General features: G+C 35.3%; 1 protein-coding gene and 1 long non-coding RNA gene across 3 annotated transcripts in view; one reads left to right on the forward strand and one right to left on the reverse strand.

The window, feature by feature from the left end:
* The first annotated feature begins 1857 nt into the window (after window positions 1-1857).
* LOC118768276 lies at window positions 1858-24759 on the forward strand. Its single transcript, XR_005004105.1, has 2 exons — window positions 1858-1983; window positions 24723-24759. It is a non-coding gene; the product is annotated as an uncharacterized LOC118768276 (long non-coding RNA).
* LOC115231667 (succinate dehydrogenase [ubiquinone] cytochrome b small subunit, mitochondrial) overlaps window positions 4139-26420 on the reverse strand; it is a 43141-nt gene continuing 20859 nt past the window's right edge. For both annotated transcript variants that reach the window (XM_036514417.1, XM_029801640.2), the window contains 3 exons: window positions 8724-8894; window positions 6589-6748; window positions 4139-4502 (listed from right to left, as the gene is read on the reverse strand). In XM_036514417.1, coding sequence (XP_036370310.1) covers window positions 4340-4502; window positions 6589-6748; window positions 8724-8894 — 494 coding nt within the window. In that variant the 3' untranslated portion in view covers window positions 4139-4339. The remainder of the gene's footprint in view (window positions 4503-6588; window positions 6749-8723; window positions 8895-26420) is intronic.

A 26420-nucleotide genomic window follows, 5' to 3' on the forward strand; every position in this document is an offset into this window, starting at 1 on the left:
CAAAAACGTAGAAGGAGCACAATTCAATATAGTGGGAAATATACTAGTAACAGTATATACATGATACTGACCAAAAAGTTGTAACTTTCTATATATAAGTATTTGTCGGCTAATGAAGCAATCATAAGTACTTTATACCAAGGTGATATGGTCCAATAAGACCATAACTTGCCCATAGTTGTCCCTTACCTGCAAATAACTTTCCCCTTCAGCACACAAATTAAGTTTAACCCTTTAGTATTCAGATTATTGTCAAAAGTAATATTTATCTATTCACATCATCCTGAATTTATCCTGCATTATCTCATAAGATTTTAGTGATGTAATTGTTTATTTTTAAAATGATCATCTTAGTGTAGGTGTGAGAGGCCACTGTCCAGTTTGAACATAAAACAGATTGACTCTGAGCTGGATATGGCCGGAAGGGTTAATAGATTCCTTCTTAATTTATTGATATTACTTTCCCTTTTATTTGAAAATCTGACAACTGCTTCTGGTTCTTTTTCTTTTTCCCCAAATGAGAAAAATTTTAATTACCATATCTACTTACATAAAAGTCACACTGCCCATATTTTCTTTTTAGATCTTCATTTACACAATTTCTCCTAAAATCTAACTGAATCTTGATGAAGCAATCCCAATGATATTTTTTAATACAAATGTTAACCCCACTTCTATAAAGTTAAGACAATTAGTATTTGCTTACTAGAATAAAATCCATCAAGTATACCATTTTTCTATCAACAAAGTTTGTTAGTAGCTAAAATTACATCAGATTCATCTGAAAGATCAATAATTTATACTCCACTGCCAGCAATACACACCATCTATAATGAAGATACTTGCTAGTTCAGTCTATCAATCTGTACTGTACCAAGCTCTATAGCTAAGAAAGGTTTCATTGGTGTGTAGTACTGACTTCCAAATCTTCCTTTTGACTTGAGATAAGCAACAGGAAAACTTACTCCAGTGTTATTACCTTGGATCCTGGAGTCAGCTGGGTTATTTTTAAAATTTCCTTAAAAATATAAAATATAACTTGCTTTACCCACCAATAACAGCAATATGCCATTCAGATATAAGAAATCTGGCATGTTAAATTAACTGCTATATGGTGGTAACACAGCCACTGCATGGACTTTCCTATTTTGAATTAACAAGTATTGATTTTTTAAAACTGATGTAGACAAGTTTGCGTCCAAGCTGTATACACAATTAGTTACTGACCTCTGCTTTGAGAGAAGACGTACTCTTTTTCTGAAGGTCTAAGAGTAGTAGACACAAATGAAATCCCACTTGTTCAGTCCACAGAGATAGAAACCTGTGATGTGACCACTTTGTTTAATTCTTCACAATTGATTAGAGTTCTTATTAAAATCAATATAATTTTATGGATACACAGGAACTTGTCATATATAACTAAGGAGTACCAAGTGACAAAGAGATTGAAAATCCCTGATAAAAAAAAAAGACTTGAAACTAGTTAAATTGATGTCCATATTAATATTAAAATGTGCGATAGTTTACTTTTTGTAGCAAAGGTAAAATTGTGGTCTTATCAAAATAAATAAACCTTATATTTCATTCCAAATTACCCAGAAACACTACATGGAGGGTTATTAATAATTTTTCAAGTTTTATTTTGTAACATTTTTAATATAAGAGAAAAATAAGTTGTCTTCTGCCAAATATTTGAGGTTTTGGGGGTTTTTTTGTGGAGGTGGTGGTGTATCTTCAAATATACATCCATTGCTTCATAGAAAGTTTACTTTGGGCTTCTTTTAGTTTCTGTCAACCAAATCCTCTCACAAGACTTTGATCAGCCCAAGGTTATAGTAGAAGATACTTACCCAAGGTGCCATGCAGTGGGACTGAAACTGGAACTATGAAGATATTTTCTGAATCATGTATCACATGCTTATGCATCCAGATTATAATCTTCTGAATACCATTAAACAACAAGAGAACAAATATGGAAAATGGGTATATATACAAGAAGAAAAATTGAAGTAGCAGAAAGGAGATGTATGCAAGACTGATAGCTATGAGGCTGCTTCATTTAATAGAGAATTAATTAAATGTGGTAATGTTTCCTTTCCCGTGTTAATTTTCATTGTTTCAATAAGAACAAAGCAGGGAAACTCCCAACCAACATTTACCATACAAGTACCATTGAATGCTAATGAAATGCACATTGAAGATACTTCCTGTCTCCATCAGACTGGTCCATCTGAGTTATGTCTGTAATTGGTGTGCCAGCTAATCCAGGTAACCATTACTGTATCATATCAAAATAAACAAAACAAAACAGCAATTATTTAGAACTATCTTCAGTTTAATCTCTTTAAGACTGATTTATTAAAAAAAAAAGTAAATAAATTTCTGCAGTACATTGGTGGTACAAAGAACAGAAATTTGTAGTTCAGAATAATGCTTTACTGGAATATTCTACCAGATTAGCACAACATGGATGACAATCTCCGCTAGGTTTTGTTAATTTTGGTAAATATAAGTCCTTGGAATAAGTCCTCTGGAAAATATATAACTTTACTTTTTGACAAAGAAAACTAACAAAGTAGCCAGCAAAATACTGGTTAACATGTATCCTTAAGCCAAATAAGATCACGTTCTCTTATTCATTAATTTATCTGAAAGATCCCCTTCTATTAATGCAGAACACATTCACACCAACAATAAATATCCTAAGAAAAAGCTTAACTAAATTCCTCTTCTCAACCAAAAACAATTAACTAAAGGGATGTTATAAAAGCCACATGCATAGTATAAACTATCTCCTTCATAAAGATACCTATATCTACATCTCACTTTAAGGAGAAAAAATTAAAAACAGAAATGATAAACATAAACCACCAGCTAGGATATATATATATATATATATATATATATATATGTATGTATATATGTATATATATATTAGGTAAATGCTCAAAAGAAATCTCTGCAAGAATCCAGTGGCCTCATTAACTCTATGGAAAACGTTGGTGCCCATAAACCTTAGCAGAAATCTGCAGCAAAGTACACTACCCTCAACAAATTCTTGAATGAGCAGCCTGCAACATGGTCCATTAGCACTAACAAACCTTTTAGCAAATCTTCAACAGAGTGCATTTGCATCTCATAAACCTTTATCTGAACTTTCAAAGAACAACATTCAGACCAAAACACTGTCAGAGTTTCTCACAAAATAATATCTAGACGAACCAACTTTATAAGAGCCTTGCATTAGAGTACAAAAATGCACCAATAAAAATACCATGGCAAGATTTCTCACACAGTTCATTTCCAGCAACAAACCTTAGTATAACCTTTGACCTTTAAAGGAATCTAACTTTAAAGGGTCTCTGACATGACTCATATAAACACTTTAAATACAACTGTAAGGCAGCTCCATAATATACATACACAAATTGACAGGGTTTTAATCAATTAGTGTTAAAGTATCTACAATTTGCTTGTTATTTGTGTGTAGAATGTAAATTATAATGAGTGGGCAAGTTCTAGAGAACTTATAACCAAAAGAGTAAGAATTTAAGGCTATGTGTTTGTGTAAGAAAGAAAGGAACCACAAGTGCTCTCTGCCAAAAATAATAATCTCTTAGGTTAATGCAAAGCAACAGATAGTATAGTGGTACAGTTAAGTGAACTGATCCCAGTACAAGGCTGACATTTATTGAATCAAGCCTGATAGAATGGAGGACAAAGTATACCTCAATGAAATTAAAACTCAGACAATTGAGGAGGTGGAATTAACTATTGTAAAGCATTCAATCCAGTGTGCTACTATTGTTTCTGCTATTCCACTATCTTAGTTTTTATAATAATAATAATCCTTTCTACTACAGGCACAAGGCCTGAAATTTAGGGGATGGGGGGATAGTCAATTACATCGACCCCAGTATTCAACTGGTACCTATTTTATCGACCCCAAAAGGATGAAAGGCAAAGTCAACCTCGGCGGAATTTGAACTCAGAACATAAAGACAGACAAAATACTGCTAAGCAGTTTGCCCGGCATGCTAACAATTCTGCCAGCTTGCCACCTTCAATAATAATAATAACAATAATAATAATAAACACAGATACATACACAAGCTAAAATAAGTGAAAAATTCTGCAGTGAGGTTTCCAATGGAAGCTGATTTCTATTTCCTATATATTAGTTATGTGTAAGTAACAGGATTTCCACTGTATGTGTGTGTGTGTGTGTGTGTGTGTGTGTGTGTGTGTGTTTGCATAAATTTATGTGTGTGCATGTGCTGAATGAGTAGTACTGAGAGGGTGGTGTGGGCGGCAGAGTAGGAGGAGTACAATTTCAGGACTAATGAATACTCCATAGTAAGAGCAAAGCACGAGAGGCGCCAATATCATTGTAGTTGAAATGCAGTAATCCAGCCATTGCAAGAATGCTGACAAGCAGCCAAACCTTCTGGATCCAAGGAATATACTTTGCTACGTAATCTTGCAAAATTGAATCAATACCCCTGGAAAGAAGAAACAAAATTAAATGACATTAGGTTTGTTCATAAGTTTCATAGTTATATATTTATATTTTATTGTCATTATATTTCATTTCCCCACTCACCCACATTTTAACTCCCATCATCACCCAGTCACTTTTGTCACTCATTTCATGAAAGATAGACAATGCAGAAACTACATACATTCAACCACAAAAACAACTACCACCAACCTCATCATTCTACTTCACATACCCATCACAAGCTCTATGTATAAGAAACTGCACTGACCTGTTTGTACCCAATACATTCTATCATTACCCCTTTCTGTATAGCCAGTCATCACTCACTCACCTAACCCCTTCTTATTGTCACCCATCACTCTCCCTCCACCTCAATCATTCAGTTCTTTTACCATCATACTTTTCCTCTCTTCAACCAACCATTCTGACACTTCTTTCTTTCTCTTCTATTCTATTCACTTTAGGGAAAGTACACAACTTAGCATAGTGAGTACTCTTTATTCATAAGGCATTAGGAAGGGCATCCAGCAGTACAAACACTGCCAGATCAGATTGGAGCCTGGTGCAGCTACTGGCTTTCCAGACCTCAGTCCAACCCATGCCAGCATGGAATATGGACATTAAACAATGATGATGATGTACACAGCAACTCTTCATACTAATGCATTGATAAAATACATCCAGTGCACTATATAAAGTGGTTAGTGAATAAGCAGAGAAAGCATAATGTTAAGATCTTTTAGTCTTGTCTTACTGAGGACATAATCTCTTTATAACTGGTATCATGATATAATGCACTCAGTACATTCTGTAAAATACCTGGTGATAGGAAGAGCAGCGAACCATAAAAAAAAAGCCAATATTGTAATGTATGAGAGAGGTAAAGCACTCTGGACCTCTGTGAAGTCAGTGCCTTTACCCAATAAGACTTTTGCACTAAGATGATTGATCTAACCTAACATTAAAATGTCATTACATTTCATACATATTACATTCCATTGTTTTGAAAAAAATGGCAGTGGATAAGTAATCTGACTCAAAGATTTCCAAGATATAAATTCAATTCCACTGCAGATGTTTTAAAATTTCTGTACTGAGCAATTTATCCTATATTGCCTCTATTCACCTATCAGTCAAGAACAGATATACTAGAAATAGTTGACCACTCACTGGTAGTAATCTTTGATTAAAAAAGGTCAAACAATTCACAGATTTACATATCACTGTGACATGAAAGAATTAAATGGAAATATCAGTTTCTTCTGGCAAGGTTACAAAACTGAACGCTATGGTAACTCAGCTATCATAATATTTATGATGACGCTATGGGGAGAGGTATTTGTAAAATAAGCAAAGTGGCTGACTTCATCTTGACTGAAATTGTGCTGCAGAAGCTTACAATCTTGCTGCATGTCACACACAAGCATTGATTTTGCAAAGTAGCACAAAACCAATGTTCACAAGAAAAAATTATAGTTCACTGAATTAATCTGATATATTGAATGCTACTTAAATAAGTACTATTCATTACCAACCATACCAGGATTTTACTGATGTGTAGGAATGAAACCAGAAGCTTAAAACCTGTTACTCAAATATATGTTACTCTCATCCATTTCCTTGAATTTTCATGTGTAAGATAATTTTTTATTGTTTTAAGACTTGGAGCCTCTTTCTTCTGTTCAACTACTTTTGGTGCAACCACTTTAATATTTTTATCAGTCAGCTAATACGTGTCAAGCAGAGTTATGTACCTTGTTCCAAAAAAAAAAAATGGCTGCGGTATGATTTTTTATCCTTTCACATATAGTGTACAATGGAAAAGCGAAGTAATGCTCTAATTGGTTTGTATACCACCAAATGACTCAGAACAGCAGGTTAGCCTAGTAAAGACCATCTTTCTGTAGATAACTGGCTACAGCAGGAACTACATAAGATTGTCTCATTTTGTAATGTTCATGGTTTTCTCCAAGAATCATTAACAACAGAAGATAAGAATCCCGTAGTCATCAAAATTTTGAATGTTTATTACACAGATTAAAAAAAATATATTTAAACAAACAAAATAGAAAGAACTCGTTCCTTACCAATGACTATGTAATAGAAATGAAGTCACTAAAAGAAAATCTGTCACAGAATTTGGGCTAATTATAGCAGCTGGTAGTGTTCCCAGAAGGCTGATAGCAACAATCCGTTCGAGTTTCCAATGAGTAGAGGCCAGCATCATATGTTTTCCTTTCTTCTCAGCTACAGGTAAATGAAAATGTTAAAATTCAAAATATAATAAATTATTACTTTTCACGACACAAGACCTTGTTCAAAGGCAGGAGTGATGTGACATAATAAGCTTCATGCTTTTTTCTTAAGGGAATTATCAGGGAGAGAAGAAATTGTGGCTTCAAACACCTACACTGCAGTACTTGCTAAAATAATAATAATAATAATAATAATAATAAGGCTGATGATTTTTAACTTTGGAACAGGGCAATAAATTGACAGTTGTACTAGTTATTTTGTTGAGTGTGGAGAGTTCCAACAGACTCAGTTGCTATTGGCTTCACCACAACCAAATCTGTAGAGTTTATCCTAAGAAAGAATGACTTCTGTAGAACTAACAGACCCACGACTTTTGAAAATTGCTCGTAATCCTAATGTCAACACAGAGAATTGGTCCCAAGTATTATCATCACTCACATTCAAATTAAACCTCTATAGAAAGCAACGGTTGAAGCTCCACAGACAATACTGACAGTATAATAACAATAATGATTTCAAATTTTGGCACCAGGCCAACAGTTTTAGGGGTAGGGGATAAGTCAATTACATCAACCCCAGTGCTCAACTGATACTTATTTTATCGACTCCTAATGGATGAAAGGCAAAGTCAACCTCAGCAGAATTTGAACTCTGAATGAAGGGATGGATGAAATGTCGTTAAGCATTTTGCCTGGCATGCTAACGATTCTGCTAGTTTGTTGCTTTAATAATGATAATTTCAAATTTTGGCACAAGGCCAGTAATTTGGGGGGGGGTCGATTGCATCACCTCCAGTACTCAACTGGTACTTATTGATGCAGAAAAGATGAAAGGTAAAGTTGACCGTAGCAGAATTTGAACTCGGAATGTGAAGACCGACATGCTAACGATTCTGCCAGCTCACCACCTTAATAATAATCTTTTAGGCACAAGGCCCGAAATTTTGGGGGATGGGGCCCAGTCGATTAGATCGATCTCCAGTATGCAACTGGTACTTAATTTATTGACCCTGAAAGATGAAAGGCAAAGTCAACCTCGGCGGAATTTGAACTCAGAATGTAAAGACAGACGAAATACCGCTACAAATTTTACCCAGCGTACTAACGTTTCTGCCAGCTCACCACCTTAATAATAACAATGATGATGAGGAGGAAACTACAAATACTAATTTCTTAAAGTAGTATGTAATGTGACCTACATGGTTGCTCAGTACATAATGAAACAAAGTCAAACAGAAGAGTTCCAATAACACAAGGATACATGAAACCATGACTTTTCCTTGTTCTACTTTGGTAGGTGAACAGATATTAAGTACCTATCCTCATAGGATTAGCCTGTCTAGTGACCAGGAATATTATTATGTTCCACTTTTATATTTAGGAAAGAGTGGAAGGAAATGAAAACTTGGAAAGAAAGGTCATAATTGATCTGCAGTGACTCTTGTGATGAAATAGCAGCTTTGCAGGATTTGAATGAGGGTGAATTTATGGTAAAGGTTCAAAGATAATTTGCAACACAGCAGCATCTTGTTTATAGGAGTTAGTGAAGCTACTACCTTCACCGAAGTATACAAACTTTGCACTGTATGTCTGACTTCTGCTTATACTATGCAGTACCTATTTACACATATTTGTGGATTAGGTTGTCTTTGTTAGGATACAACAAAGTTGAGAGTGATTGGATAACAAATTGTTGAGTTTCAAGTTAATAGGCCAACACCTACTTCATATGGACCCACCTGAACTGGTAGCAGTGGGTTCAAATTTTGTATTTTCAAGTTGCACTGATCAGAATTGGGTCACAGATTATTTTTAAAATGCTTGACTGCTAAGCTAAAAGTTAATAACGAACTATCCCCTCAAGCAAAAAAACAGCTGTACAGATACTTTAATTTTCCTCATTTAACTTTGCTAGGGAAAGTAGACAATACAAATTACAGACACAAATAAAAAAACACATGACTTACCGGGAGTAAATGGCCCTAAACGTGGTCGAAAGTAGTCCCACCATGCTGAATTAGTGGAGGTTAACATAAGTGTTTTCTGAGAGAGAGATGGAAAACCAATCTGTTTAGCTGCCAGCAAGTGTGGCTGCAGGGTTTTAGGATACAAAGCTCTATTGTTACATGTCAACCCAGCTGAAAAATATTAAAACAAAAATAAAAGATTTTATGATTTAGCATAAATGAAAAAAGATTAATGCATCTCTGTTAAAATTGCTGTGAATTCAAACTCATTCAAAAGATACAGGTATGTCAAATATATATATATATAGCTTTCATCTGTATGCACAAGTAGCAGATATAAAAATTAAGATTAATGAAGATAGACTGGTTTGTAACACCTACTGGAGAAAGTAAGTAAATATGAATACATCTTGTTATTTTCTTTATACATAGAAAATTGAGGAGATTGCCCTGAAACTTTCATGGCAAGCTGGTCACTCTTCGGAGGATAAGAACTCCATAGCCTCCTATGAAGACAACTTGGCAACAAATATTATTTAAAAATCAGGAGAAAAATACTCAGCACAAATAAAATAAATAAAATGCTCATAAAGACATGTTATGATGCCACAGTATCATAGCATGATCTTAGAAAGAATCTTCGTTACTGTAGTGATTCCTACCTCATTCCTGCAAGTAACAAAAGTAATAGAAGTCATGATGTGCATACTTTTCCTAAAGGTATCACAAAACATGTCAAGTGTTATAAATAATAATGAAGTTACACTTGCTACAATTCCTGAATTTAACACCCACTACTCCACAATACTTGCCACACTGAGTATTGTAAGAGCCACCAGAGATAATATATGTCAAGTGCTGACATTCAGGTTTTTCCCAAAGTGCATAAGCAATGTAAATAAGTATTATCTTAAATCAAGATTTTAATGTCACACCATAGGCCCCACTAATAACATTTGTTTTAATAGTAATAGTCCATATATCTGACCCCAGTATATTACTGGTAAGCAATGGTTATTCATGTAGGGTTTCAACTCAACCACAGGATATCATGCCACAAAAAACATGCAGTATAATTCATTAAACTCTGATCTAGTCATATTGCCTTCAATGGCAATTTATCATATTAGCCCAAAGCTACAATTCATAAGGATTTTGATCAGTTTAACTGACCTCAGTGAGATTTGAACTCAGAATGTGAAGAGCTGAGAAATAACGGTTACAAATTTTGGTACAAGGCCAGCAATTTTAGAGGCAGTATAAGTTGATTACATCAACCCCAGTGTTCAACTAGTGCTTATTTCATTTTATCAACCCTGACAGGATGAAAGGCAAAGTCAACCTCGATGGAATTTGAACTCAGAATAAAGAGACAAAATGTCACTGAACAATGAAAGAAATAACAAAAGGTATTTTTGTCTGACACTCTAACCATTCTACAAATCCACCATCATAATAGAAAAATAACGACCTGAAATATAAACGTCAGAGAATTTGGAATTACAGTAAAATTGTCATTATCCCAATTGTAATAGTTATCATAGAAGCAGATACAAATAAGTTTAGGTGGTTGGTTGAAGATGTTGAATGCCTAGGTGTATTTCTTGACTCTACAGAAAGCTTGTTTGCTTGGAACTGAGAAATGTAAGAAAAGGGCTAGATCCTAAAGCTGCAGAATGCAATTCTGCAATTCAATACCAGAACAACAATGAAATGAATAAATGAAAAGAATAACAATGATTTCATTTACATAACAATGATTTAACAATGAGCACAAGGCTTGTAATTTTGTTGGGGATAGGGCTAGTCAATTTCACTGACCCCAAAAGGATGAAAGGCAAAGTTGATCCTGGCATTTGAACTCACAATGTAAATACAGACAAAATGCCAGTAAGCATTTTGTCCAGAATGCTAACATTTCCACCAGCTCACTACCTTAATAATAATAATCCTTTCTACTAAAGGTACAAGGCCTGAAATTTGGAAGATGGAGATAGTTGATTGCATCAACCCCAGTATTTCACTGCTACTTAATTTATCAACCCAGAAAGGATGGAGGCAAAGTCAGCCTCAACAGAACTTGAACTCAGAAAGTAGTGACGGGCAAAATACCACTAAGCATTACATCCAGCGTAATAAAGATTCTAACAGCTTGCAGCCTTAATAATAATAATAATATCTAAATTAGGTACAATGCCTGAAATTTTAGAGAAAAGGGATTTAGTTAATATTATCAACCCCAGTACTTGACTGCTACTTTATTTTATTGACTCCAGATGGATGAAAGGCAAAGCTGACCTTAAGAGAATTTGAACTTAGAATGTAAAGAACCAGAACAAATGTTACAAGGTATTTTGTTCATTGCTCTAACAATTCTGATAATCCACCATAATAATAATAATAATAAAAATAATATTTATTATTATTATTATTATTATTAATATTATTATAATAATAATAATAAAGGCCCTGGTGCAGTACCAGGCACTGGCTCTCATAGCTTCTGATCTTAACTGATTGGAAGTGTTATGTACATGTTTTGTCTTGGTGTAAAAGATGGGCTACAGTAAATATTCTGCTCAATACCACAGATTTGCTTGTCAGTTGTTTGCCTTAACCAGTTGAACATGTCCTTTGGTAGCTCGTGATATGTGCATCTCTGATCAAGAGCAAAAGTAGTGGGGGAGCATCATAGCTATGTGTTGAGAGGAATTCTTTGGGGTTTGAATAATTCACCTCTGGAAACATGGGGGTTTTGTCCAACATCCTTAAACAACCATTATTCAAGGACCTTTTGAGCAGGATGGGCTACTTGAAGAAAATTCTAACTGGGCCCCCACCTGTAAGGTCATGCGCTTTTTATCTTGACATGAGATCACCATGCTGAGTACATATGGTTATGATGCATGTGCCTGATGTACCCTTACCAGATGGAGTAGTCATGATGAGTATATTGGGCTTCCCAGTGACACAGTGATGGCATGCACTGCTCTCTCACTCAATTTTCTAATTTTAGCACAAATTAGCAGGATTTTTTTTTGGGGGGGGGGGGTAGTCAATTACATTGATCCCCAGAACTTGACTGATACTTTATTTATCAACCTCAGAGGGATGAAAGGTAAAGTCGATTTCAGTTGGATTTGAACTCAGAATGTAAAGTACCAGAAAAAATACACTAAGTATTTTGTCTGACAATTATGTTTCTACCAGGTAGTCACAAACCTACAGAGAAAAAGAGCAAAAAAGATTAAATTAACTCCAATTCTTGAGTGATACTAATATACCAATGCCAGAAAGGTAAAAGTTAGCCCCAACAAGATTTGAACTCATTCTACTAAATTTGCTATCTACCACCTTTATGAAGATATTGCAACTATTATTATTATCATTAATAAGGCGGCAAGCTAGCAGAATCATAACTGCATCAGACAAAATGCTCAGTGGCATTTACTTCCGGCTGCTTACATTCTGAATCCAAATTCAGAATGATGCAACACCCCACCCCAAAAAAACATTGCTGGTCTTGTGCCAAAATTTTATACTATTAAGACGGCAAGCTGGCGGAATCGTTTGCACGCAGGGCGACATGCTTAGTGGAATTTCGTCTGCCTTTACATTCTCAGTTCAAATTCTGCCAAGATCGACTTTGCCTTTCACCCTTTCAGGGTCGATAAATTAAGTACCAGTTGCATTTTGGGGGTTGATCTAATCGACTGGTCTCCTCCCCAAAAATTTCAGTCCTTGTGTCTAGAGTAAAAAAAAAAAAAATTTAATTTAAACTATCGTTATAGTTGTTAGTGTTATTATTATTATTAATTTCCACTTGGTTTGTTCTTTTCACATTGCCAGTATGTTTACAGCAGTTAATAAACCCACTCAACTTTCCTCTACAACATAAACAATAAGCAATGCAGTGTAAAGTCATTGACCTCTTGTCTGCACACCTATATAGAATTTTTCACAAGGCAAACTGTTTATTACTTTATAAATAGATTGCTATACAAATATTTCAATGAGCCAATGAGAAAGCCTTTACATGGTCATCAAATTTCAAGAAATAGCAGCCAAATCTCCCTCAAATCAAACTGCCCTATCTCTAAAACAAAAAAAAAGTACATTAGATAATGCAGTCCTGTACATATTGAGTATAAAACAGTTAAATGAGAAAAAAAAATCAATTCAGAACCAATGTGCTGAGGATCATATCTAAACATTTGACAAGACATTGATATGTCCACAGTCTGCTCAACCAGAGCTGAACTAAGAGTTGAATAACAATTTGACTTTCCATTTATTCTTTTTTTTATTATTAATTGATAATACCTATTTCTTTATTACCCACAATGGGCTAAACATAGAGGGGATAAACAAGGACAGACAAACAGATTAAGTCAATTACATCGACCCCAGTGCGTAACTGGTACTTAATTTATCGACCCCGAAAGGATAAAAGGCAAAGTCAACCTCGGCAGAATTTGAACTCACAACGTAACAACAGACAAAATACCGCTAAGCATCTCACCCGGTGTGCTAACGTTTCTGCCAGTGATAATACCATCCTTGTCATCATCATAGATCTGCTTCTTTCTTTTTTTTTCCACATGGGTTAGATCACCATTGTCCAAGTCAATTCTCATTTGGATTTACTGGCCTCCTAGAGTTGTCAGAGAACTACATCTCACTTGTACATTCCCTTTTGCCTTGGTTTCTACAGCTGGATCTCCTAAAACAAACCACTTCACTGAGTATATTAGGTGCATTTTATCATGGCATCAACACTAGAGAGGTTGTCACTTTCTCATCAAAACATGAGGGTTTTTTCAACCCCTTGTCCCCACCCATTCATCAACCACTTAACTGAAGTATTCTAGGTACATTTTATAATGACACTAGAACTATAGAAATTTTTTTGTGCCCATGACGCTAAATAATTCTCACTACTCAAATAGTATGTCCAATCATAATAGAAAATATTTATTACATTTCATTAGGATAAGTGGTGTTGGTACTTCTGGTACATTCCTCAGCTTAATCCATTTGATACCAACCTGCTTGAGACCACCCAATTCTAAGGTACAAACTTAATGTTTTAAAGTGATCTAAAGTAAAATCTTCCATCAAAATTTTGCGTCAATTTATATTCCATATACCCACTTTAATAATGAGAAAGTTATTTTATTAAATTTTTTGTTATTTTCAAAATTTAAAGGAAACAAAGGCAGTGTATTTCAACAAAAATATAGTAACAAGAGGCTTTATAGTTTTATAGGAATGTATATTCTATTGCTTAGCTGAAACCTAGCTGAGGCTGATTTCTCTTTAATCTTTCAAGAATGAATGAAATTCCACTCATATATTTGGAGTTGATTCACCTTATTTCAGCACTATAATCTTTACAAAACTGATTTTATGACTAGTCAAGAAGGTCAGAGACCTAAAGCAAGACAAAGATCTATATTAATGTGTCAGTACACAATAGGTGGATCTTTTCGGTTTGAACAGCAGTTTTTAACATAATTTCTAGGTAACTAAAAAAATTTTAACTTTGTATACTGGTAGAATGTGTTTATAAAACATCTTTTTCTCTTGGCTTTATTGAGAAAATTCTATAGTTTGTAAGATATTTGTTGTTTTTTTTCTTCAATTTCTGCAATTTCAACCAATCAATGATGTCCATTGAGGTAAAAAAAACATTCTGTGCCATATGAATATGTCCCTCGTTTAAGAAACAGATTGGGTTTATTTACATTTGTGAAGAAAGAAAGGTACCCTTCCCCCCAGTCCTAACCAACCCTAAAACAGATTGAAATGCAATAGATCGATACTAGGGTCATAATTATGGGTGACAATTTCATATGACACCGCTAGAAAAAACTGCCAATCAAACCGAAAAAAATCCCAATAGATTTATATAGTCACAGTCTTATGTCCACCTGATGGGGTGAATCTCCAGTACAGATGCCACTTTTTTTGTGACCACATGACAGCCTAGTTTGAACAGATTTCTGATTGAAAGAATTCTAATAATGACCATCCAGTCTTTCTTAGATATAAACGTATCTAGGACTACCTTAACTAATATATCGTTCCTTCCTTCCTTTTTTTTTAAGATAGTAGAGTATGATATGAAAGAGATTTAACAACTAATTTTAATAAGTCAAGCAACCAATTAGAGGCTCCTTCATAGGGTTGGCACATCAACTTATGAATGTTTATAATGTGTGTGTGTGTGTGTGTTGTGTGTGTGTAGTGAAATTTTAGCATATGTGCTGTATCAATGTCATGTAACAATCATAGATAATCTTGATATTTATTAACCAAAAGAATTAGATAGACTGAGCAATGAGAACTGTACTACCAAAATACAATGAAATATCTGTTACTCCAAAACTATATCTGTTCCTTGTAAGATGAGAAGTTTGGATGAAAAAAGGCACTACACTATCTGCTAAGAGAACACAGATTCACATATGCTTACAGGTTTTGTTGTGTCAAGGCAGAAGATTTTACTCTACATTGTATAGCTATCAAAAATAGATACCAGACCATATGATGTTATTACCTGTCATAGGCTGACCCATCTTGTTCAGAAGGACAATTATCTCTCATCCACTTATTGTCATGAAACAAATGGTAAGCACTACGGAGGCTTTTAGGCAATTATATTTAGGTTTATACAAGGGGACACAGAAAAGTTCCTGGCTTTGGTAGGTAAAAGAAAATACAGTTAATCAGTTAATTATTTTATTCAACATATTACTCTCTTAGATTCACACACTTAATGCAGCAGTCCTGCAAAAGCCCTGCAAAAAAAATTGGAAGGTTGGGCCTCCAACCAGGCTTTTTGTGATACTCTTAAAGCCAGGAACTTTTCAATCTCTCCCCTCGTATGTAGGGGGAGAGGAAGCCGAGAAAAGATAAAACTAGTAGTTGTAGAATGTAGAAAGACTAACTTTCACTATCAGTTACACTGCTAACTTAATTAACTAGCTTCAGTGGACCGAGATAAAATAAGTACAGAAAATTCAAATAAGTACTCAGAGCTATTTTTGATCACTCTTAAATACCATCTAAAACAAATAACAAAAACAATTACAAGACATGGCTTAAACTATTCTTTTCTACTCTAGGGACAAGGTCCGAAATTTGCGGGGAGAGGGCCAGTTGATTAGATCGACACCAGTATGCAACTGGTACTTAATTTATCAACCTTGAAAGGATGAAAGGCAAAGTCAACCTCAGCAGAATTTGAACTCAGAATGTAAAGACAGATGAAATACCGCTAAGCATTTCATCCAGCATACAAATGTTCCTGCCAGCTTGCTGCTTTATAGCTTAAACTATATTAATCTACTTATGGTCAACTACCACTGCATTACCATCACAATAATCCTTTCTCTTGCTCCCCACATGTTACTTTGCATAAAACTTGGCCATCATCTAAATTATAAAGTGTGTCTGGGTCTACATGTGTATGCATGCAGTGCAAAAAAGAAGACAGATTATAAGAGCTGGTGTGTAATCAATCTAAGTATTAGTTGAATATTTGGCTGTTAATTTGAGCAAATCAAGTGATTATACAGGAAAGCACATGCTTCATAACTTCATAAAGCTGAAATTAGTTTTACAGTGAACAAATAAAAAACAACTTCAACAGGAATTAGATCAGCCACTTTATAATTTATAACAGAGACAGATGTCATAGAGTAAGAGGAGCCTCTTAAGTCTTGCCAGGAGATGACCTTTCAAGGGTAACAAAGATGGCTCGTTTTCTTTGTTGCTGTGAGTGCCAGATGACAAACAACTATAGCAAAAAGTGGGTGGAACACTGAAAACTCACCTACCTCACATGAAAATCCCCATCTCCAGACATAAAATTTTATTTGTATATACGAGGGGAAGTCAAAAATTATCCGCACTTTCACCATAACATATCTTTACTATGATCACACTGCCTTCTGCGCATGCATGCTTATAGTTGGTACTATTGTGGTCACATGATTGAAGTTTGAGCCTGATTGCACCATTTTTCTTACTGGCTTTACAGTGTAAAGCATAGCCACTCCATAAGCAAGGTGCACCAAAGAACAAAGACCAGTGATCCGAAGCAGCACTGGCATCATCCACATTTACAATTTCCGTTTGATTGTGATCTGATTAGATTTTACTTGACTCAATAGGTCTCCTCAAGCACGGAATGTCATCCAGCGATTCAAAAGTACTTTTTAAATAGGCTGGTTATGTGACGGCTGTGATTTCACTTTACTTGCCAGCTCTTCTCAATTACAGCATATCTCCAGCGGCCTCTGTCTTTCGTCACTGCTTCTGTGAAGCCCAATGTTCGAAGGTCATGCTTCATCACCTCATCCCATGTCTTCCTGGGTCTCCCTCTACCATGAGTTCCTTCCACTGTTAGGGAGTGACACTTCTTCACATAGCTCTCCTCATCCATATGCAGCACATGACCACACCAGCACAGTCATCTCTTGCACACCACATCTGATGCTTCTTATGTCCAGCATTTTTCTCAAGGCACTTACACTCTGTCATGTGTGCACACTGACATTATACATCCAGCAGATAATGCTAGCTTCATTTCTTTTAAGCCTATGTATGTCCTCTGCAGTCACAGCCCATGTTTCACTGCCGTGTAGTATGGCAGTTTGCATACATGCATCATACAATCTACCTTTCACTCTGAGTGAGAGGCCCTTTGTCATCAGTAAAGGTTGGAGCTTTCTGAACTTTGCCCAGCCTATTCTTATTCTAGAGGCAATGCTCTCCAAGCATCCACCCTCATTACAGACTTGGTCAAGCAGGTAGAGGAAGCTATCAACTACATCTAGTTTCTCCCCCTGGCATATGATGGAATCAGTTTTCTGAGCATCTGTGGTGTTTATTGCCCCTGTGCATCTGCTGCACACAAAAGCTATCTTCCCAGTTAACCTTCCTTTGATGCTGCTGTACCTCTTATGCATCCCAAGAAAAGTGAATGTTAAAATGACAAGGTTATATATGACCATCATTTTGTTTTTTGCTTCCCGTCTTTCTCCTTCCACACACAACCATGAAGAGAACGTGGCTTACTGATGTGGTATTGTATGCCTTGATGTCCTTTCTGTCAACTAATCTTATCTGTGCTTCAAGTAATCACAATGAAGGTACTGAGCTACAGGATGTATAAAATGTTTTTTTTCTCTTTTCTTACTTGTTCTGCTTCAGAGTCAATTCAGTAATATAAGAATCTGTCTTATGTTTTACTTGTGGTGCAGCATTGTGCAACTTGCACTGATGGAATATAAACTCACAGCTGTTCCCAAAAGGTTGACATGCTATCAACTCAAGTTTCTTGTAACACTTTTATAATGGCAAGATGATAACTATTTTTATCATTTCGGTTACATTTAGACTGGAGGATTAGCAGAATCATTAGAAACAACAGACTGCCTTCCAGTATTTCTTCCCAGTCCTTTACATTCTCAGTTGAAATCCAAAATCAACTTTGCTTTTTATCCCTTCCAGGGTCAATAAAAAAAAGTAGCAGTCAAGCACTAGGGTTGATATACTCAACTGTTCTCCTTCCTCCAAATTTCTGTCCTTGTGCCTATGTTAGAAATATTATTTAGGTTAAATTAGTAGTAGTGAGAGATCATAAGTGTAGAAGAAAAGCCAGCTATGGTAATTTGCTTTGAGCTTCTTTACGAAGAATGTGACTCATGTGATGATAATCAACCCAAACTGAAATAGTTACATTAATGTTAACTAGAAAAACAACTAGACACCACTCTACTAATACTGGCCTGGTTCTTGTTATTTAGCCCAAAATCAGCCTGGATTAAGCAGACCTATAATTAAATGCATTCCAACCAATTTATTTTTTATTTTTATTTTTTTGAAGTTTGATATGTGATCCAGAATATGCAATATTAAAGATGTCTCTCTCACACGCGTGCATCCATGTATGCATGCGTGCGTGTGTGATTGAGGATGATTTGTTTGCGGTTTCAAGCAGGTCAAATAGCCAAAGGCCTCCTTGGCTCATACTGGCCTGCGGTGTTATGAAGTGTCATAGTTATGTAGTTTCCATGACACTTTCACATCCAATTGGATATGAACAGGTGCATCTATATACATTTCCGATATGGAAATAAACAACACTTGAAATATTATATACAGGCATTTGTGTACATGTATCTGTACATAACATATTGTAACACTACATGTGGCCAGCAAAAAAAAAAAAATTTACAGCTGTAGCAACAATCATAAAAGTCCATTGGAAATAACTTTCCCACATCTGGTCCTGGTTCCTGACAATAAGCTGAAGCATATTGAATAAAATGCATCAACAGGATACACAACAAAATTTTTGTCCTAAATTTATATGCTGTTCAAGTACTGAAAATTTTCAGAGACAACTATTAAAAGAAGGAATCTGTGCCAATGTTTGTCTAACAGAATTCTGACACTCTGGAAACAAGTTAAAAACGAATGACTGGTAAACAGAAGCTTGTTGAGTAAACTCAAATGAGACTAGGTTAAAAATACAAATACGACCTATGAAGAAAAACTAGTATTTAGTATTACTAGTTGTCTCAGAGAATAGAAATGTAAACGGTTCAGAAAATTTCCAGTATTTGAACAGAGTGTAAATCTAGAGCAAGAATTTTGTTGTGCATCCATTTAGTGATTTAGTTCTTAGTTCTACAGGATCAGATCTAGGAAGCTTAACTACTGTAGACTAGCACCTATCCAGAGGGAGGATTAGCTCTCTCTCTCTCTCTCTCTCACACACACACACACCTGCTTAATGTTATTAAACTGGAGCTAAGCACTAGCATTATTAGTCTTTTTAACCATTTCATGACCATATAATATCCATGTTTTTCAATTTATTTTGAAAATAATCCAGAATTTTGAAGGATTTAATAAAATAACCTTTAATTACCTTTAGTAGCCAATCTACCCATCTATGATGGTGGCATAAAATGAGGGAGGGAAATCATAACAGCAGTATGTATTGAAAAATGTGTAAATAGACTTGGTAGATTACTAGGTGATATCTTACAGAAATCCCATTATTGTTGGTGATACAGCATTCTATTGCAGCTATATGACATGTGTTTGCGACTAAGTGACATGTGATGATGATTCACTCCCAAACTGAAATAAGCTCCTAGCCTCTGTATCCTGAATGGTTATGGGGACCACACCTAACGAAAGCCACAACGTCCTTCGACCACTACATAAAGAGTATTAAGAAAAAAATGTTATTTAGATATACTTTTATTTTAGTTGTTTACACTATTTTACACTTGTTTTATACATTCAAAGTTCACAAATGTCCTTATTTAAATTGTGAATCATTCCTTTTGATAATATCAATATGATTACAAAACTTTTTTGTAGACGATATTTTCTGTTTGGTCAACACTAATTTTCAAATTACTGGAGTCTGTTGCCCTACTCATAGCAACGTATAACCGGCTGTGTGTAAACATCAGAATGGGTAAAAGTACACCTATACGGTCTGAAGTCTGGCCCTGTGCCTTGTCTGCTGTGAATGCGCAAGCAGAATCTTTAGTAATCTGCCCATCTACGATGAGAAATAAAGGGATAGTATTGCAAATCCAAACCCTCTAAATTCACAAACTATAGGGGCAGGGAATCCAAAGTTAATCCTTGTCACCGGAATTTTAACAAAAAAAAAAAAATCAAAGGCAATTTATTAACCCAAAACCCAATGTCCACTAAAAATCATACTTTTTCGCATTTTTTCCTGATTACCTCCTTAGTAATCCTGAAAAAACATCATGACCAGCCATTTGGCCGTGAAAAAAGAACAGACATAATGCCCATTATAGTGAGAAGTTGACTTCCCATCATTTCTTTTACTAAGTTATCTCCCCCTTAATTTTTATTTACTTTTTTACACCTGGAAACTGACCAGTTACCTTCAATATCCACTAAATAATAATTTTTTTTTTTTTTTTTTTTTGCTAAATACCTTCCCGATTACCTCCTTCATAATCCAAAAAAACATCATGACCATTGGTCCAGCTGTTTGACTATGAAGAAAGCACAAACAGACAGACGTAATGCCCATTATAGTAAGATTAAATACGTTTGGAACATAACAAAAAGGACTAAAATTATGATGGAAAGTTTAAATTAAAATATGAGTTATTTCATTCATAACAGAACCAGTGTCAGACAGGTTGGTATCGCGCATTTAAATGATTATTAATTTTTACTAAATGTTGAACAGGTGAGATTAATAAACAAAATAAAGTCTCTGAAGGAAAAAGGATTCAGAATTTAAAGTTAGCAAGGGGGAAAGTACAATGAATCACAGTAGTCTAAGGTGAGCTGTTCAACTATACCAAGCCCAATATGCAAAAAAAGAAAAATATTACCACTGATTTATAAGGGTTTTTCACATTGATTAGACTACAAATTTAAGGAGTGGATGTAGTTGAATGAAATAAGCCCAGTAAATTAGTATTCATTTACTGCAAAAAACAGACAATAATTTTAAGTATTTATATAGCCTGAGCACTTTCAAATTTGCCATTCCAATACCTTATCAATGCTTTATCGAGGATTAATAATATTCCTACAATAAGAAATCCTTTGTGAAAATAAAAAACACCAATGTCCTTATTAATGGTACAAATTATTTATGGTACAAATGGAAAAGATTAAAATTAAAATCATCAGAGTAGTCACTGAGAAACTGGTTTACAAATTTGAAAAGAAAAAGCAGATAAATTATCAGAAAGTAAGTATATGACAGAATGTTCTTCAACTGTAGAAGTAACAACAAAAGCCTTCTGTAATATTTGTGCAATAATTAGGATTTGATACCAAGACAGCCTTTGAAGAATAACTATTTCTTAATGTCCAAAATAAGTAACCTATATTGAAATTGCCTTTTAGACATATAGCAAACATGGCAATGGGCACAATTAATAAACATGCAAGCATTGTTTATAAATGATAACCAGACCTGCATTAGCAATACATTTATACTCATTTGGTCTCCAAAGATTACTCTTGACATAAAATTATTTTAACTGTGACACATGTTGCCAGTGTATGTTACAATATATACAGCAGAACACAATGGTTGTCAGATATTTTTCACTGGTGGCATTCCTTAATTATACATCTTAATAATACAGCAATCTTATGTTTTTGTAAAAGTGAGAGAAAAAGAAAAATAATGTTGAATAAAAAGAAAAATTAATATTCATTATTTTAGGTTTATTAAGATCACTATCATCATCATTTAATGCCCATCTTCCATGCATGCGTGAGTAGGACCAGCCAAGTTGTAAACAAGATGCTTCACAATTTTAACTCATATCCAACTACAGTCAAGGTTCAAATTTGGTAAGATAGACTTAGGCTTTCATCATTCTAAAGTTGATGAAAAATATACCAGCCATGTAATGAGGGTTATTTTAACTGACTACATACCTACCAAATATGTCTATAATCTTATGCCTATGTTTGGAAACCATCGTTATTTAATGTTAAGAATCTTGCAGCACTCTACTTGTGGCTCCCGACAAATGATATATTCAGATAAAAAATAGAAATTTTAATTGAAGAACTAAAATTTTTCAATAATACACCCAACAACATTTATTACAATTTGCTTTTAAGAAATGGCTGACTACAGTCCACTTATATAATCTCTATTGCTTTTAACCAATGTTGTCTGCCCCTTAAATATGATATTTTTAAAAAAATCATAACTATCACTGAATTGCATATAATAATATTAAGAAATTGCTAAGGCAGCAAGCTGCCAGAAACGTTAGCACGCTGGGCAAAATGCTTAGCGGTATTTCGTCTGTCTTTACAATCTGGCTTCAAGTTCTGCCAAGGTTGACTTTGCCTTTCATCCTTTTGAGGTCGATAAATTAAGTACCAGTTGCATACTTGGGTCAATCTAATCAACTGGCCCCCTCCCCAAAAATTTCGGGCTTGTGCCTAGAGTAGCAAAGAATATTAAGAAATTGCTATTACATCTGAATAGTTTTATTGTAAACCTCGTTATCAATAGATTAGCATTTTCACTGTTTACAGCTGCTGGCAGAAGTGTAAATAGCTTTAACACCTCCTTAGATAACTTTAGTAGGGTTCACTCTATTACATACACTCTTGTCTGATAACTTTCACTCACAGCCTCACAAACTTTGAAGAAGGTCATAAGTTTTCCTTTTCTCCTTTGACTGATCCATTGAAAGAAAAAAGAAAAAGACTAGTAGTAAACCATGTGAGTAAATGTGGGGAAACACACTTTTGAAACTTGTATTGCCTAATTACACAAAGTGCCCCAACAGGAAACACAAAAACGACAGCATCTGAATAAATTAGGACAGACTACATAAAAATCAGTCTGGGCAGAAGACAGAAAGAAGTGGGTGAAAAAATGAAAGCTTCCTTCTTATTTCACAAAGAACAGAATTTTAAAGAAAAATTAAATGCGAATCACTTAAGAGGTTGGATTCACAGATCTCATACTGGAGTAATGTTGTACCTCTACTTTGATAAACAGTTTGTTTCTTTAGTGTTTGTGCATATGCATTTTGCAACTAATTTTAGGAAAGTGTTTTTATTTATTTTATGGTTTATTATCATCATCATTTAACGTCCATTTTCCATGCTGGCATGGGTTGGATGGTTTGACTGAGGTCTGGAAAGCCAGTAGCTGCACCAGGCTCCAACCTGACCTGCGAATGTTTCTACAGCTGGATGCCCTTCCTAATGCCAACCATTCCGAGAGTGTAATAGGTGCTTTTTACATGCCATCAGCACAGGAGCATGTCAGGCAGCCCTGGCATCGATCACGCTCAGATAGTGCTTTTTACATGCCGCCAGCATGAGCCTAGTCAGGGGGCATTAGCATCAGCCATGTTCGGATGATGATTTTTATGTGCCACGGGCACGGGAGCCAGTCAGAGGACATTGGCCACAGCTACATTTTGGTTTTACTTGTCTCAACAGGTTTTTTCAAGCATATCATATCGCCTGATGCACCAAGGGTACTTTTAAATGAGCCAGACATGCAACACTGGCATCTGCCATGGTTGCAATCTCACTTTAGTTGCCAGGTCTTCTCAATCACAGCATATCTCCATAGGTATCAGTCTCCTGTCATTGCTTCTGTGAAGCCCAACATTTGAAAGTCATGCTTCACCAGCTCATCCCATGACTTCCTGGGTCTACCTCTTCCACAGGTTCCTTCCACAATTAGAGTGTGGAACACACAGCTGTCCTCATCCATACGTAACACACACGTTTTTGTTGTGTATATGTATACATACACACACATACATATATAATTTGTGAGTTTTCATATTTTATCTAGTTTCTTGATGCTGAATACTATATGCATGGCAGGATGCTGTGTTGGAACAGACCTTTCCAACTTGTACCAGCACAGAAAACAATGATGATGATGTAAGCTGTATGATGCATTAGAGTGTAGTGTTTTGATATCTTTAGTGTTAATCAGGCTGGTAATTTCAGTTATACTGTAAGGATTGTACATTTTTATATTGCCATGAGATATGCGTCTTTTTGCATGCTTCTACAATTATTTAGTTGAACTGTATGTATTGCAGTATCTACATTTGAGACCATGTTAACTGTAATTTTGTCTTATGACAAAAGTAGTTCAACCAAACTTTTCAAGTTCAAGAAAGTGTCTGTTTACCCACTGATTGTGTGGGTATGTGTGTGTTGTTGTTGTTGTAGTCCAAGGGATTTGGAGCAATGTTAGCAATACTGTTGTAGTAGCAAAGTGTGCAGAAGTTGAATAGTTTTTCATAAGGCATGTGTATTCATTTTTATTTGTGCTGTTTACCACAAAGGACATTTAGCTGTGATATGGTGTTTGTTATTGTTTTTGTACCAGAATGGGTCACCTACAATGAAGTTTTTCTTAACATGTTTGAAAGTGTGTTAAGGCATGTTATAAGCAAGATATATATATATATATATATATATATATATATATATAATCAGGGAGGGTCATGAGGTTGGTAGTGAAGTATGTACGTTTCATGCTGCTGGTTTTTATCTTGAATACAAACATTTTCAATGTTCTAGAGATCTATTGGTCTTCAAGTTTATCTTTGTATCGGTTGCATGACATAAAGTGTTTGCAGTGGTATGTTGTGTTGGGGATGCAACTTTGTTTCTTGATCATTGCTAGGTGACTGCTTGATGAGGGTTTTTAATTGCACTATGGTGTTATTTTATGCTGTTTACGTTGTGGTATAAGTAAATATAGCATTTTTGAGCTATGATTATGCAGTTAACATTGGTTACTTTTACTGTTAAAGTTTGTGTGATGTGCTTGAGTTTTGTTTTAATTGTATTATATATGGCAAGATCATTATTGAAGCTGAGGACTTCATTAAGAATTTTATAACAGTACTTCCACATTCCTGGGATGCATTATGTTGTAATTCAAGACATATTTAGGGGCATTTTGTGTATTTTAATGTCGTGAGAGAGAGGGGGAAAGAGGGGAGGTGAAGGAGGGAGAAATAGGGGTACGAGGAGGGGTGGAGAGCATACTGGGATGTTCTTACCCTTTTTATTGCTCTTGAAAAGGCAAATTAAAAATATGTGTAAGAGAGTAGAAACAGACAGACAATATGAGTAATAGCAGATATATTCAGAAAAGAATAGAGTGTAAAATGAAATGAACCTGTACTGAAAAGACTGAAGAAAATAGGACATGAAGCTAATTATGGGGAGAATAAGGAAGAAACGTTGATAGAAAGGATTCTCAACGACATCAACAATAGCAGTTTAAAAGCTGAACTGAACAAAAAAGCAAGGAGAGGAAACGCTGACCATTAGGTCGTATCATGGGTGGCACTGACTACTGTGTGTTTATCTAACACCACGGCAACAAGAAAGTTATGCCTGTCCTCAAACTATTTCAGTATAGTTTTGAGCGTGTAATGAGTATGTACAGAGATAGAGAGGCAGGCTACCATACTTGATGTAGTGAGCCAAAAATAATTTTGAACTGAAATAACTCTAACAAGTCATTAATATCGTTTTCGTTTCAAAGTGGCAAGGGAGAGAACTCGAGAAATTTCATCTGACACAAAACTGAAATACGTAGTTAAACAGAATTGGATACGTCTGAACTTTTGGTAGCGTATGTGTGTCTGTGGAATGCTCAAGTCTTTCGCACGTTAATTTCACGAGTAGGCAGTTCCACTGATTGCATCAACTGGAACATTCTTCGTCATAACCGACGGAGAGCCGATTTTTTTTTTGTTGCTTTGTTTTTAACTGGTGTGACAATTTTGGATATGCTTTAGTTTCGTCCTCAGCAAAACAGTCAATACAAAGCTACCAAGACCTCACAACTAATAAACATTACACAAAAATCGTGGGTGTGTGGTTGAGAAGTCTGCTTCCCAATCATGGTTTCAGGTTCAGTCCCACTGCATGACATCTTGGGCAAGTGTCTTCTACTATAGCCTCAGACAGACTAATGCCTTGAAAGTGGATTTAGAAAACAGAAATTGAAAGAAGCCGCGTGCGTGGGTGCGTGTCCTGACATCTCATGGAGGTTGTAAGTGAAGGCCATTCATTTCCAATATTCTCTGGAAATTGGCCATGGGGGAAAATTAGCTGGATCTTTTCTTTTTGAAA

Source organism: Octopus sinensis, linkage group LG2 (genome assembly GCF_006345805.1).
Source record: "Octopus sinensis linkage group LG2, ASM634580v1, whole genome shotgun sequence".
Lineage (NCBI taxonomy): Eukaryota > Metazoa > Mollusca > Cephalopoda > Octopoda > Octopodidae > Octopus > Octopus sinensis.